We start from the raw sequence: 16,553 nt of genomic DNA on the forward strand, positions 1-16,553 counted from the left end.
GGCTCATTTTTCATTGTTTGTGCAGCATATAATGGCAATAAAGTTGAACTGAATTGAATTGAGTTGATATATTTACCTCTTTGTTTTCTAGTGACGAAGAAAGGATTTTCATCTATAAGGTAATGCTTTGTATCTATCCGTGTAAAATAAATTGCAGTCCGTTTGACTGCTATCTTAATGTTTGAACAATCGGGTTGGCAAATGCAATGATGACTGTAGCCAATAGGATTCCAACTTTAGCTCCTTAGACAACAATGTGGTTAATTAGATAATGCATCTGCTTGGATTTCTAGATGGTAAAACCACCTCCACCTCTCAATGATGTTCCCAAATCACAGTTTTTCAATGACCTGATCATCGGGTTCATTTTTAATTCTCTTTCCAATATTTCATTTTACAATCAGTCCCTTCAACTTCATCTTATTGTGCCTCCCCTCAGCTCTTTTTCACTGCTCAGTTCTTCATCCAAGCTATTCCTCCAATCGTTGACTATTTTCTAATTCCTTCTCAGGCCTGTTAACTGTGGAACTCCTTACATCCTTCATTCTTCCTTACCTCCTATCATTTATATTACATCACCTAATCATTGTTTTCATATATGTATTGTATTCTTTCCTCCTCATTTAAACCTTGGCTGGGATTCTCCCAAAAAATAAGTGCCCAACGGGCTGGAAAATGAGAGATATCCCTGCCTGTTTTTTTCGGCATACTTAATTTCATGAATCTCTAACACTCTATGCTCCACAGAGTGCTTCAGGGGATTCATGCTGGAAAGTAGGGGCGGGTCCTCATCCCCTTAGAGAGGCCAGCAGTATAGTGCTCAGCAGGCAACTGTGCATGCGCCAATCTGTCAGTGGGGAGATTGGCGCATGCACACTGCGCACCCACCACCACCCCCCCCCCCCCAACCCACCCACATTGTCAGTCTCCCAATCGCTGGCCTTGCAATGTTATCCTAAACTCCCACTGTGGACCAGTCCCAATCGTCAGCCCCTCATGGCCAGTCCCGATCTACCCACCCCTACCATGACCAGCCTCAATCCTCCTCCCCATGGCCAGCCACAATATCCCCCACCCCCATGGCAAGCCCCGATCGCCGGCTTCCCTTCCTCCCCCACTGATCCCATTGCAGAGTGCACAGTAGTCCCTCATCCCCAACACCAATTGGCTCTGAGTAGATCCCGGCCCCTGACACCATCACCTTGGCACTGCCCAGTGCCCCCTTGGCACTGCCTCTGTCTAGCAGGCACTGCCAGAGTGCCAGGCATCCCAGCAGGCCTGAATGGCCTCTGTCCCTACTAGCAGGGTGAGCACACCTGTTTCCCAATGGTGGGGAGCAGTTGTAAACCCCGCTAGTAGAGGAACTTCTCCTAGCACAGGAAGAGACACTACTGCCCTGGGCCCTCTGTGGGAATGTGAATTTCCCTGTAGTAATCAGCCCCATGCTGATTTCTGACATGAAGCTGATTACATCAGAAAAAAGGACCTGGATGACCCGCGATCAGTCGGATGCCTGTTGCAAGTCCTGCCAAAGGCTCCCTGCTGATGTCTCCCACCTGATAATGAAGCAACTAATTAGCTGACACCCCTGTTAGGCTACCTCTAATGAAGGAACTGTGCACCATGCTTAGTCAATCAGAACACATTTAAAGTCATCAAATAATGATAACAGATTCTTTATGTTGCTCCTTTAATTACAGGACTTAAAAAGACTGGCCAGCACCAAGATTCAGCAAAAAAAGATGTTCAACACTGGGAAGACATATATTTTCTTCAGAAAAAATCAGAAACTTTTTGTCACTATGATTCGCTAAAAAGTGTTTTCAAATATAGAATGATGCCACCCTGTAACACAATGTATTTAAAAGTGAAGTTGTCATTCTTGGGTTTCTGATAGTAATTAGAAGGAGAAACCAATGTTTATGCCCCATGTTGTCAACCATTACTGAACAGTTTTGGAGATCCAACAAGCTGCCCTAGACTTCAGAACAACTAAAATGGGTAAAGTATTGGTTAAATTAATGTTCTTGTTTAATGAGTTTGCTTGGTTGGTTAATATGTAGAAATGAAGCTCAGATTTCTGTCTTGGGCTTGCAAGATGTGAATTGGGTTGTTTTGATCTTCAAAAATGCACATCAAACTCATATTTGACTTTTCCCTGGCCTTTTTTTTACCCAAGGCAAGCCACAATCCAATCTGGAAGAAGCCTGGATGCTGAACATGTTAAATTTCAATTTCCAAAAGACTGCTTGTAAATCTATAGAGTGGAACAGGTGCTTATCAACTTTCACAAGTAGGGCATTTTTTTTCAAAGTAAAAGATAGCTGGATGCCCTAAGGCAGGTGAAAACATTTCTGGAGAGAGAAGGGATTGAAGAAAATTAGTGAATTAGTATTTCATTGGTCCAAAGTGCTTTGGGATGTCCTGAGATAATGGAAGACACTGTATAAATGCACGACTTCTGTCCTTTCTGATTTGTCAAAAAGGAACAAGCTTTTAGTGTCACTGACACTAAAAAAAATCCCTTCACTAAATTTTCTTCAAATCCATTCATATTTTAACATAAGTAACCAAGCAAATAATGCCAAAATACACAAGTTACTGTTGGCTTGAACAGACCAACAGGTTTGCTTTTTTTTTGGTGAATCTAATGCACAACTTGCTTTATACTTTTGAAAGCTGTTTATGAATTGAATTGCAGTATTTTGTTGGTTCAAGGATTTGTATCTGATTAAAGCACAGCTTTATTTTAACATATGCTATATGAATAAAACCAACTAAAAGCTTGTTCAGTGTCTTTGAGCTGAGCCCTGACAGGATTGTTAATGTCTGCTGGGGACTATGAAATTCTGTGCATTGATGAGTTAGATTTAGTTCTACGAATATATGCACAGATAAATGTGAAATATTAGAATTTAAGATTTAGAATAATGAGATAAGAACAGAAAATAGTGTTAAGTTCTGCAAGTCTCAGAAAGAGAAAATTAATATTTTAGACCCAATTTTTCATTACAAATATCAGAGTTATATCTGATTATTCTAGGGTGGAAGAGTCAATTACCAGGAGGCATAGGTTTAAGGTGCGAGGGGCAAGGTTTAAAGGAGATGTACGAGGCAAGTTTTTTACACAGAGGGTGGTGGGTGCCTGAAACTCACTGCTGGGGGAGGTAGTGGAAGCGGATATGGTAGTGACTTTTAAGGGGCATCTTGATAAATACATGAATAGGATGGGAATAGAGGGATATAGTCCCCAAAAGGGTAGGGGTTTTAGTTCAGTCGGACAGCATGGTCGGTACAGGCTTGGAGGGCTGAACAGTCCTTTCCTGTGCTGTAATTCTTTTCGCTCTTTGTTCTTTATATCTTCAGCTGTTTTTGCATTGCTTTGCCCAACTTAAGATGGCCAACCAGACAATACCGTACTGTGCCATATTTTTTGACTTGTGGATTTGTACTGTAGCTAGAATTAATGTGGTTAAAGTCGTTAATCCCAGGATACTTTATGGTTAAATATGTCAATAGGTTCATTGGCTTAGGTTGATTAGTGGCATATTTAAATGGTAAATGTATATTTAAATGGATGGTGGGTGCCCTGTTTACAATAACACTTATTGCATCATAATAAATTAACAAGGACTATGTGCACGAACACAAGTTTATAAAGTTCTTGAACTTTCCTTTACAATTGTAAAGTCAGGATCAAAAAGATCACTGAAAGTTTCTGCAAAGGGAAAAAAAAAATTGTTTATTTCTGTGTCCATTGCTTAAAGATATTGTGTGTGTCAAAGACTTGGGTTAAACACAATAAAAGTATTAAGTTACAAATCCTATTGGTTGTCAGATTCAAATTGTTGTACACAACACTAACACAAACAGGTGGCGTGGTGGCACAATGGCTAGCACTGCTGCCTCACAGTGCCAGGGGCATAGGTTCGATTGCAGCCTTGGGTGACTGTCTGTGTGGAGTTTGCATGTTCTCCCCATGTCTGCATGGGTTTCCTCTGGGTGCTCTGGTTTCTTCCCAGTCCAAAGATGTGCGGGTTAGGTTGATTGACTATGCTAAATTGCATAGTCTCAGGGAACTAGTAAGATAAATACATAGGGTTAATGGGATAGGGCCTGGGTGGGATTGTTGTTGCTGTAGACTCGATGGACTAAATGTCCTCCTTCTGCACAGTAGGGATCCTATGAAATGTTACTTTCAGATTGCAGCAACCAAGTTTAACACGGTTTTGCAATTCTCACAAGGGGCATTAAAATTATTTGAAGAAATGAACGTCCTCGTAAAGACAAAGAAAATATTTGTTTAAAGATATCTTAATGCTGTACTGAAATCAATGTGCACACATATAAGCTTTGATAAAATAGGTGCAAGTTTAATGAAATCAACCTGTGCTTAATTGATCATTTTCAATTTTTTTAATTGGCAAGATCTACCTGTTAATCAGAAAAATACAATTAGTTGTATAGAACCTTTCTTGTAGATGTCATTGTTTGTATGAATCAATTTCCAATCTGTTAAACTATATAGCCAAATTAGGAGTGAATAAATTGGAGGATGACATGCCAAGAGGTGGGCAATACTATTTACTTTGAACACATGTTCTAATTCTGCAAGGGATAGGTGCATCTTCCTCCATATTCTGACTGTTGACTTATGCAATCACAAATTTGGAACATCTTCAAACAATTGCAAGTAAAGAGTTGGAGGACGGAAGGAAGCAGGCACAAGGGCATTCATTCAAATATAGAAATAGCAGTGGCCTGAGAGGAAACTGTTCACAATAAGGTTCATGGAAGAACTACACATAATCTTACGGACAGAGGAAAGCAGCCACAGAAGATAAAAAAATCATGCTGTAAAGTTGTTTTATAGAGTTCCTACAGTAAAAACACCTAAACTGATTCAGACAAATAATAGGTGGATTGAAACTACTGCTGTTTCTGGTACATTTTTAGAGAAGTTCAAAATATTGCTGCAATCCCTCTCAGCCCCCACCCTAAGGCAATACGAAACAAGTTGGCCCTGTCTAGTTACCCCTAAGTAGGGTAGGTCTCTCCAACAAGGTTTTCTTTATAAGAATGAAATATTACAGACGCTGGAATCTGAAACAAAAACAGAAAATGCTGGAAAATCTCAACAGGTCTGACAGCATCTGTGAAGGGAGAATAGAGCCAATATTGCAAGTCTGGACGACCCTTCAGCAGAGTGACAAAGGGTTACCGTGACTCGAAACGTCGGCTCTATTCTCGCTCCAGGGTTTTCTTTATTGCTGCTTGGCATACGGACTTGTGGTGTAGGTGATGCTGCCTCTGGCTGTTTAGGTTATATCCCATCTCCCACTCCCCACCACTTTTCCAGTCTGGGTGCTGCTGTCCTTTGATTGTGTGTGTGTGTGTACCCTCTGCCCCACCCAACTTGACTGAGTGCTGTTCCTCAACTGGGTGTCACCCCTGGATTCTCCCTCATGATGAGTTCTACCCTCCCTCTCTGAGTGACTCCCCTCCCTTATTGCCATGCCTCCCTGTCAGACTGACTCCTTGCCGTCTCATCACCAGTCTGTGGCCCCCTTAGTGTTCACTCATAGTGCCCACTCTGCTCCCTCAGAGCTCTCCTCACAATTCCCACTCCCTCAGTGCCCTCTGCCCCCTCAGTGCCACCCCCATAGTGCCCACCCTGCTCCCTCCACGCCCGCCCCACTCATAGTGCCCCCCCCTCTGTACCCACCCCCTCCCTCAGTGAGACCCCACTCTCCTGCGCCCCTCCCTCGCTGCCCCACCCCCTGTCTGATTCCCATACCTCCCTCTCAGTGAGTCTGACCCCCTCCCCCACACTCAGCCCCGCCCCATGTGCCCAGCTCCTTCCCCTCAGAAACTAACCCCACCCCCCCAGCGACCCTGCCTTCCCCCAGCCCCCCGTGGCTCCTCCCCCCCCGAGACCCCCAGTGACTCCGCCCCCCCGCCCCCTCCCCCCTCAGTGGCCCCTCCCCCACCCCCTCAGGCCCCGCCCCCCCCCTCAGACCTCCCCCCTCCCCCACCCTGGCCCTCCTCCGCCTCTCCGCCAGGCCGCTGTCCCGGGCAGTCGCAGCCGCGCAGCGCAGGGCCATGGCGGGACTGGCGGCCGTGCCCGATGTGGAGATCGACCCGGACGGTGTTTTCAAATATATCCTGGTGAGGGTGAGCAAGAAGGGCGGCTCCGAGCACAAGGACATCGTGAGGGGCAGCAAGGCGGCCGAGTTTCACAGTGAGTGGCCGGGCCTGGGGGTCTCTCCCTCTCTCTGTGTGTGTCTCCCCTCACCCCACCACTCAGCAGCACAAATCACTCTGCTGTGAAATGGTTTTAAACATTGTTGAGGGAGGACTCACCGTGTCTGGTCACCAGATACAGAATTACACAGCTTCCATGTCCAGGGTCCAGAGTTTCAAACTGGCTGCTAAACCCAAGCCATCTGTGTTCAGGGCTGATGAGGACAAGGCAGAACCAAAAATTAAATACCCTATTTATAAATATACCCAGGTGTTTTCACAAGACTTAAAGAAGTCCCCTCAGTGACCCCGACCCCCTCCCCCTCCTCCACAGAATATTATTATGGTTGAGAAAATTTAAGTGGAATGGGAAGAGACAATAAAACAGAGGCTACAGGTCTGATGTGGTTATTCGCACCTATGCAGGGAATCCTTCCTACTGACAGCCCACAATAGGAAATCCCCCAGTTTTTCCCACTGATAAGAGTAACGGGGAACAAACCTGTAATTTCTCAATATAAGAACATAAGAACATAAGAAATAGGAGCAGGAGTAGGCCATCTGGCCCTTCGAGCCTGCCCCGCCATTCAATAAGATCATGGCTGATCTGTCGTGGCTCAGTTCCACTTTCCCGCCCTCTCCCCATAACCCTTAATCCCCTCTCTTATCAAAAACCCATCAACCCGCTTCTTAAAAATATTTAGCGAGGCAGCCTCCACCACTTCAACGGGCAGAGAATTCCAGAGATTCACCACCCTTTGAGTGAAGAAGTTCCTCCTCAACTCCGTTCTGAACCGCCCCCCCTTTATCTTGAGGCTGTGCCCCCTAGTCCTACTGTCTTTTTTGAGCGGGAAGAGTCTTTCCACCTCTATCCTATCCATCCCATTCATCATCTTATACGTCTCAATGAGATCTCCCCTCATTCTTCTAAACTCTAACGAGTACAAGCCTAGTTTATTCAGCCTCTCCTCAACAAATGAGATACCCTGGTGGAATTCATTTGTGATATTGACTATTAGTGAGGGAAGAGTTGTTTAGCCCAATCAATATTATACATTGGTACCATAACTGAGGTATTTGAATCGATCCGGGTATTGAAACAATACCCTTTAGGAAGGCTGTCTACAGAAATAGAGGAAAGGGAGCTGTTGCTGGGAGCGAAATGTTGAATATGAAGAAAAAAATAACATTATCAACTGTGGAATTGGAGCAGTTGCAAGATAAGATGATGAAAAAACTAAGGGTGAGGCCATCATGGCAAGAAGTGGCAGCTTTTGATAGCCCTTGCAAGAGTTTTGGACGAGTTGTCTTGGAAAAAAATTAAGCATCAACATTTTTAATACCCTATTATGGTTCTTTGCACTAAGAAGAATGAAGGTTTAATTCATAGAGAATACAATCTCAATGTTGTGAGGGGGAATCATGAGAGAGTTAGGTAAGGTTGGATGGTGAGTAAAGGATGTTGCAGTTCTTTCACCAGTAAGAAGAAGGTAGTTTTTTTGGCAGACCTGCTCCTGGTAACCTGCTGCCCCTCTTGTAATCTAAGCAATGTATAAGAAATAGGAGCAGGAGTAGGCCATTTGGTCCCTCAAGCTTCATCATTCAAAAAGATCTGACTGTGACCTTAACTCCACTTTCCTGCTTGCCCCCATAACTCTCGACCCCTTGTCAAAAAACTGTCTAACTCAGCTTACATATATTCAATGACCCTGCCTCCATTGCTTACTGGGGAATAGAATTCCAAACATCCTTATAGAGAAAAACAAATCCTTCTAATTTCCATCTTAAATGGGATACCTCTTATTTTTATCACTGGGCTCCCAAGTTGTAGACTTTCCCACAAAGGGAAATGTTCTCTCAACATCTATATCCTAACAAACCCCCTCAGAATCTTATATGTATCAATAAAATTATCTTTTTAAAGCTTCAGTGAGTATAGACCCATCATGCTCAACCTATGGAACTTGCCTGAGAACTTAAAAGTTATAATACTGCAGATGCTGAAATAATCTGAAATAAAAACAGAAAATGCTGGTTTGACTCAGCAGATCTGACAGCATCTGTGGAGCAAGAAACACAGTTAACGTTTTGAGTTCATATGACCCTCCTTAAACGTTAACTTTGCTTGAGAACCTGTTTGAGTTTGCCATTGAAAATTCCCCTCAAGCAGTTAAGCTATTTCTGCTGCTCTGGTATTTCCCAGTTTCAAAGTTTTTCTGTCAAATTGAATTACTGATTCATGAATGGATGAGCTCTGAAGAAGGAAACAAAATAAATGTTTTTTATATGTGCAAATGGGAAGCCATGTTTTGATGTTCAGGCCATAGTGAAAAAGATTGAACTCCATACATCCATGTACATGCAAATAAATAACTCAACAGCTATTTGTAAGTTTTAAAATATTTAAGTTATTAAACAAAATACCGTTTCTTTGGCCCTTAAAATTATGCTTTTTTTTCTCTTACCTGAATTATTTTTTAAGTGGCAAAGTGAATGCTGAATTACTGAGAGAATATGGTGTGGAGTTATTAAGGAAGTGGTGTATCAGTAGAAGTAAAAGTCTAGAAGGTTCTGCTGATGATATTAGCAGATGAACATGCAGCTGGATTTGAATGCTATTCCTGTGTCTGCTGTTTTAATAGAGCTGTTTACCAGTTTGATTAACAGCAGACAAAATTCCTCTTTTGCACCCATTAAGCATTCTCCCACTAAGAATAAATTGTCAGGAGTAAATACTAAATGCTGGTCATTAATGCAGGCAACTGTTTGGAGATGTTACTAATCAGAATGGTATGGTCAGGGTTTTCTCATTCTGTACTTGTCAGACATCAACCTCAAACCTATTTTTGGCATTTGGATTGCATGTATCAAATCTGTTTCCTCAGTGCCTCTGCTAAATATCATGTTCAACCTACTTCTCCTTGTAAGCACATTTATATTAGTGCTAAGGTTCTGGAAGGACACAGTCTCACACAGAAACTTGTTGTCCCTTGAGTATCATCCTCCCTTGTTTACTGCTGAGTGATTCCCATTAGGCGCAAGAGTGTAGGTCAATATATTTTACATATGTTGGGAGCCAGGAAAAGTTGGGCCCTGGTTACAAGTGAACACATGTTGTTCAGCTCTTGGTGTGTAGTCAGGAAGTCTGTAGGAGACGGAGTTTACTCAGTGACTCCATGGTAGTATTTTACTGTGATGTGGGGATACCGGCGTTGCACTGTGGTAAACACAGCAAAGTCCAACAGGTTTATTTGGTGGTACAAGCCACAGCTTTTGGAGCACTGCTTCTTCATGAGGTAAATGGGAGTTCTGTTCACAAACAGGGCATATAAAGACACAAACTGAATTTACAAAATAATGGTTGGAATGCGACTCTTTATAGGTAATCAAATCTTAAAGGTACAGACCATGTGAGTGGAGAGAGGGTTAAGCACAGGTTAAAGAGATGTGTATTGTCTCCAGGCAGGACAGTTAGTGAGATTTTGCAAGCCCAGACAAGTCGTGGAGGTTACAGACAGTGTGACATGAACCCAAGATCCCGTTTGATGCCATCCTTGTGTGCGGAACTTGGCTATCAGTTTTTGCTCAGCGACTTTGCATTGTCGTGTGTCGTGAAGGCCGCCTTGGAGAATGCTTACCCAAAGATCAGAGGCTGAATGCCTGTGACTGCTGAAGTATTCCCCAACAGGAAAAGAACACTCTTGCCTAGTGATTATCGAACAGTGTTCATTCATCCGTTGTCATAGCACCTGCATGGTCTCCCCAACGTACCATGCCTCGGGTCATCCTTTCCTGCAGTGTATCAGGTAGACAACATTGGCCGAGTTCCAAGTGTATGTACTCTGTACCTGGTGGATGGTGTTCTCACATGACATGATAGCATCTGTGTCGATGATCTGGCATGCCATGCAGAGGTTGCTGTGGCAGGGTTGTGTGGTGTCATAGTCACTGTTCTCCTGAAGGCTGGGTAGTTTGCTGCAGACGATGGTCTGTTTGAGGTTGTGCAGTTGTTTGAAGGCTTCATCAATGACATGTTGAAGGCTACGGAGAAGATGTCGTAGCTTTCCGCTACAGGGAAATACTGGATGACAAAGGGTACTCTATCCGTCATGTCCTGTGTTTGTCTTCTAAGGAGGTTGGTGCAATTTTTGCTGTGGCGCGTCGGAACTGTCAATCAATGCGTCGAGCGCCATATTCTGTTCTTATGAGGGCACCTTTCAGCATCTGGAGGTGTCTGTTGTGATCCTTCTCATCTGAGCAGATCCTGTGTATACAGAGGGCTTGTCCGTAGGGAATGCCTTCTTTAACGTGTTTAGGGTGGAAGCTGGAGAAGTGGAGCATCGTGAAATTATCCATAGGCTTGCGGTACAGTGAAGTGCTGAGGTGACCATCCTTGACGGAGATGCGCGTTTCCAAGAATGCAGCCGATTCCAGAGAGTAGTCCATGGTGAGTCTGATGGTGGGATGGAACTTGTTGATGTCGTCATATAGTTGTTTGTTCACTATGACTCCAAAGGAAAAAAATGTAATTGATGTATCTAGTGTATAGCATCAGTTGAAGATCTTGTGCGGTGAAGAGGCCTTGTTCGAACCTGTGCATGAAGATATTGGTCTATTGAGAAGCGAATTTACTATTTACAATCCAAGATTACTATGTTGAGGCATAATGTATGGAAGGTGACTTTGTTGTTTGACTTTTAGATGAGAATAATAAGCTTTTGGAAATTATTTTGCATACTTCGTACAAACAGTATCTTTAGTTACTTGTTCAACATTAGATGTGTTTATTGGTTTAGTTAAGGGGAGGAACTGCATCTTTCACTGCTCATTGAAGAAATCAAGCTTTGGCGATCATCATTGTGTTATGAGATGGAGTGTTAACGAATTGGGAATCATCAGGAGAAAATGAATAGGGTTGATGAGTAAACACAATTATTGGAATGCAGAAAGAAGAGCGAGGGAGGTTGGAGTTCTGTGAACCACAAGGGAAAAAACGAGTTAAACAAGTGAATTAAATCCTCGATGTTGCGCTTTAAGAACTAAGAGTAATAATTTTACTTCAATTTTACCAGTACACATACAGAATGATATTGTGAATTGCACAACTAAATAATAACTGAAGAGCCGTGAGCTGACATTGCACTGTTCTGTCATATGTGCTCCTGGGCATGTGCTGGTGCAGAAATTGCCTTTTCACCCCAAGGTATTTATGAAACTCTCACAATTTTACAGAAGCATGCTTTGGGTATCGCTCCTGCATTACTTAGATTTAGGAATATTTTGGGTTAGATAATTTAAATCTATAAAATGAGCAAGTAGGTTTGATGGAATGATGGCCTTGGGGTGGATTATGAAGCTTCCTCTTATCTTGCTGCAGATCACATCTTTGAAAAGCTGTCTCCGGAAATGGAAAAACTGGAACTAGAATGCAAGTGTCTGGGAGGTGGAAAGATTGATCATAACAGCAAGCAGAAAAAAATTCGAGTATTCGGTCTTTCCACAGTGAGTAACCTATGGCAAACCTAAAGCACGATGCAAAATCACCTAAGCCTTGAAAATAATGTTGCATTTCAAAAAATCCATATAGTATGAATGATTTACAGGGAAGTAAGAACAAGAGAGTGAACAGTTTCTGCCTGCTTTTTTGCACATTGCCAATTTACTCTTTGGCCGAAATAGTATGTAGGTATTCAGGTTAGAGAAATGTATTGAGATAACTATGCCAATAATTGGCAATATGCGAGCTGATTAGTTGAACTATGCATCATATTCCAAGGTCACACATCATAGGTATTCCTGGTGAGATACAAATGCATTATTCAACAGGGCCGCTAGTTTCACTGCTCTCATTACTGATTGACAGCTTGATACAGTAACTGCTTTGCAGGAGCCCAGCAGGATCATTAATCCCAGCCGTGTTTCTGTTGGTTCCCTCAAAGAATGCTGAGGCTTATAGGAACCATACAGTTAATATTCTATCAGTGCAGCTGATATATGAAGAATAATGCCCAGGTCAATCCCTGCATTCACAGGATTCCCAAGTTGAATTTGTTGGTAGGTATGATCGATGTCACATTTATCTGAAGGGAGGGCCTGGCTCAGAGGCCAGGATTGTCTTTCACAGAAGCAGCTTGACACCTTTTGTGTGGACCACAGGTAGAAACAGAGCTGCAGCACAACAATGCCCTCTGTTACAAACGAAATGCTTCTCAAAACATGCTATTTGGAACTTCAAGCTGTAATTATTTTTGTCCCACACAATATAGCTCTGCTCCAGGTTCTTAGGGAATAATTACCATCTGTGCATTTTTAGATTGCACCTTCCAAAAGTCTTCACATGGAGACAGACAATGATGAGAAACTAGATGGCACACACCTAGTCTCTCACTCCATCTAGATCTTCTTATAAGCTTCACATGGCACGGTGGCACAGTGGTTAGCACTGCTGCCTCACAGTGCCAGGGACCCTAGTTCATTTCCCAGCTTGGGTCACTGTCTGTGTGAAGTTTGCACGCTCTCCCCGTGTCTGTGTGGGTTTCCTCCAGAAGCTCTGGTTTCTGCAGTCTGAAAGCCGTGCTGATTAGTGCATTGACCTGAACGGGCGACAAAGTGTGGCGACTAAGGGAATTTCACAGTAACTTCATTGCAGTGTTAATGTAAGCTTTATTTGAGACTCATAAATAAACTTTACATCTGGACCCATCTTTTGCTCTGCTCGTTCTTATCCAATGACAGATAAATGCTAGGCTTGATGAGCAGTGCACCCTGTTTATGATGCTGTATCATTTGTGACATGTAGCCCTTAACCTTGTACTGCACCCAGATGATTCTCTTTGCCTTACGTGGCATGGTAGCATAGTGGTTAGCACTGCTGCTTCACAGCTCGAGGAACCTGGTTCGATTCCTGGCTTGGGTCATTGTCTGTGTGGAGTTTGCACATTCTCCTCATGTCTGTGTGGATTTCCTCTGGGTGCTGCAGTTTCCTCCCACAGTCCAAAGATGTCCTACTTAGGTTGATTGGCCATGCTAAAATTGTCCCTTAGTATCCTGAGATGTGTTGATTAGAGGGATTAGTGAGTGGATATGGGGTAGGGCCTGGGTGGGATTGTGGTCGGTGCAGACTTGATGGACCAAATGGCCTATTTCTGCACTGTAGGGTTTCTATGATTATGTTAGGAATGTGTGTGCTGGATAGTTTACACAAATGGTGCTTGAACAGCTGCCAGCTTGCTGGGATTCTCCTTCACCAAACTTCTACCACACCCAATCCTTTTGTTAGTTGAGAGTCAGACCAACTCCTTGCACTCCCCTGCCAGTGTTGGTTTTGAGTTGTCTGTCACAAGCAAGACTGTCACTGGTTGACTTGATATTGAACATATTCTCCGTATGATGAAAATATTGGCATGCTGTTGCATTGACACTTTCCTTTCCCCAAGTCATGACCAAGATTATGTATTCAATGCTAAGAATTGATTTGGCTATATTTAAAATAGATGTCAACCGTTACCAAAAGTGGGTCTCACCTTTGTCACAGTCAGATTCTCGGGGGCGGGGGGATTGAATTTTCAGTTGCCTGAGGCTGCCAAATTTTACAACTTGCATTTCCACTTGGCTCCTTGGTTTTAGCACATTGGCGGTTTCATTGTTGCAATGAATGGGCCTTTTGGTTCCTACGCAGCATGAATGCTGCAGTAGATAATAACTCTGTCAGTTGGAAGTGATGACTAGCTTTGTACGTGTGGCTACAAATGGCTGCATGATCGACTTCGATCATCTTAGAGCTGTGGAATTGAAAACACCTCTGTGAAGCAACTCAAAACATTTTTAAAGTTAAATCTGCCAATGAAATGTATATTTCCACCATCATTAACTGCTGGGATCAAGTTTCCAAGGTTTTGACGTTTTTATTTTTTCTCCATGTTCTACTGAAAGCAGACTGACTCTGGAGTACGTTAACCAAAACAATATATTTTAGATACTGGAAACCCAAAATGAAAACAAAGTACTGGAAATGCTCAGCAGGTCAGGCAGTACCTGGAGAGGGAAAGAATTTTTAAATTTTTTACTCCATTCTTAATATTGCAAAGCCAATGCTCAGAGTGGACTGGGCAAACCCATTCCTTGCTTGCTCCAAAACCAAATTCAAATTCCAATTGAATCCAATTTATGGTTCCCATAAGAGAGACAAACAAGATCCAAGCTGACAAGATAAGGCATAGCACCCCATCTTGGGCTTGATCCGACCGTGCTTGATCTTAGCTAAAAGACTGAGAAGCAAGAGGAAGAGTTAAAAGTTTTGAGTTGAAATCTGAATTGAAGGGAAGTAGAAATGTGATGGGATTTATGCTGTTGAAAGGAGAGAGGTAGAAGAATAAAAGGAAATTTCTAGGATAGGGTAGAGGGCAAGAGAGATTAAATAACAAAAATGTCAAGGAACAAGAGGCAAAGGGAATAGTAATGGTTGTAGTAAAGAAACAAGCATCAGTCTACGTATTAATGTCAGAATAATGAACAACACTGTCTAAAAGCAAACACAAGAAAACAAAATACAGACCAGCAAATGATAAAAGAGAAACCAAAATAGAGATCAGAGTTCATGACCTAGAGGTGTTGTTCCTCAAATTGTGTTGGGTTTCACTGAAACTTGATAGCAGACTGAGGACAGAAATGTGAGCATAGGAGTAAGATGGTGAATTAAATGGCAAGCAACTCAAAGGTCAGGCTCATGTTTGCATACTGAGCAGAGATGTTCCACAAAGTAGTCCCTTGTCAGCTTTTTGACTCCCCACTGCAGAGGAGACTGTGTCCTCACTCAATGTCTGTCATTATCAACATTAATGATATTGCAAGGGCAGAAATCCTGGCTTAATGTATCCTGCGAAGACTGTAATGCATAGCTAGAGTAAATATCATTGATAATTTCCTGTTTGTCTTCAGGGTTTTGGGAAGGCGGATCACTCCATTTCTGTGGAAAAGCTGAAGTCTGTATACAAAGACTATGAAATTACCTGGTCGGATGACACCAAGTGAAAACGAGTCACTGGAAACTCGTCTTCAGCAAAATTGTTGTAAAACTATTTTCACTTTCTTTTGTTGAAACGGTTCCAGTGTTATTGGATGAAACTGGTTCACTTATGTCATTCAGTTGAGCTAAGGCAGTGCCATGGGACTTTAAAGATTATGGTGTTAAACAGTACCTGTGAGATATGTTACCCAATAAACTATATGTTATGAGTTTGCTCTGAATGTGTTGTGTGGTAATTTATCAGTACATTGCGCTGGGCTGTAAAATAATTGATTTTATTTCTATAAAAATTTGTTGTCATGCATTTTTGTGCTGGTGATCACAGAATCTGCATTTACACATATCCTTTCAAAATAGTGTTTTTTTTTAAAGGATGCCTGAATTCAGACATGATAAAAACTGGTCAAAGTGTCCCATGGATGTTTTATTCTTTAAATTTTTACTCTATTAAACGAGGGTGATATTGGTTGGAGAACCACAGTATTACCATGGTATTCATAGTTTTGAATAAAAATAGAAAATGCTGGAAATACTCATCAATGCTGGTGAAAGATCACTGATCTGAAAGGCGAACTATTTCTCTCTTCCCAGAAGCACCCAGACCTGCTGAATATTTCCAACATTTTTTGTTTGTACTTCAGATTTCTAGTATCTGTAATGTTTTGTGTTTGTAATCCATTTTAAACTTTGTTTGCAGCTCAGGAAGCTGCGAATGATGACAACGGCTTGAAAGAGCAAAAAAAAAGGCTTATTGCCTAGGGTGGGACCTAGTTGAAGTGGTGAGAGACAGTGAACAGCCTACTGTGTACACGCTGCTTATCATAAACATTTCTGCTGCAGTTTCTGAAGGAAATGGAATTTACATGAGCAACCCAGCACCTTAAATACATTTGATGAGGTTAAAGGACAGAGTGCTGCACGAAAAGATGATCTTTATTTTGCATCTCTTTTAATAAAATTTCAAGATTGATATCAGAAGGGCTTTGTCAGTTAAACCATATCTTTAGCAAAAACCAGTATCTGTTTTCAACTTCACCACCAGAGTTTTGTGGTTTACAACAGATTCTGCAGCGGGTGAAATAGGTTGTTCACATTATCACTCAGGATAGTTCGCCAGAGGTTTCTGAGGGAACTGCTCATACTGAAAATGTGGTGGAAGATATACTGTTGTCAAGAAACTTCGCAGAAAGCATTATTCAAATAACAGTGTTTTATACTAGAAGGTGTTCACGAGAACTTGTGTAACGGATACCAGTTGGGTTTTTGTTTTGCAATGTTTTCTATT

At 42.3% G+C, this 16,553-nt stretch overlaps 1 protein-coding gene across 1 annotated transcript; it reads left to right on the top strand.

The window, feature by feature from the left end:
- The first annotated feature begins 6,025 nt into the window (after positions 1–6,025).
- LOC145347845 (14 kDa phosphohistidine phosphatase) lies at positions 6,026–15,482 on the top strand. Its single transcript, XM_080195754.1, has 3 exons — positions 6,026–6,241; positions 11,621–11,745; positions 15,181–15,482. The coding sequence occupies exons 1-3, from the start codon at positions 6,103–6,105 to the stop codon at positions 15,271–15,273; spliced, it is 357 nt and encodes a 118-aa protein (XP_080051880.1). The 5' UTR covers positions 6,026–6,102; the 3' UTR covers positions 15,274–15,482.
- The last annotated feature ends 1,071 nt before the right edge of the window (positions 15,483–16,553 follow it).

This window comes from Carcharhinus amblyrhynchos, chromosome 9, assembly GCF_965287045.1.
Source record: "Carcharhinus amblyrhynchos chromosome 9, sCarAmb.v2.hapA, whole genome shotgun sequence".
NCBI lineage: Eukaryota > Metazoa > Chordata > Chondrichthyes > Carcharhiniformes > Carcharhinidae > Carcharhinus > Carcharhinus amblyrhynchos.

Bases quoted from the DNA above. Each gene is read 5' to 3' on its own strand.
- LOC145347845 (XM_080195754.1), top strand. From the start codon at position 6,103: ATGGCGGGACTGGCGGCCGTGCCCGATGTGGAGATCGACCCGGACGGT. The intron at 6,242-11,620 runs GTGAGTGGCCGG...ATCTTGCTGCAG, and splicing joins CAAGGCGGCCGAGTTTCACA to ATCACATCTTTGAAAAGCTG. The intron at 11,746-15,180 runs GTGAGTAACCTA...GTTTGTCTTCAG, and splicing joins GAGTATTCGGTCTTTCCACA to GGTTTTGGGAAGGCGGATCA.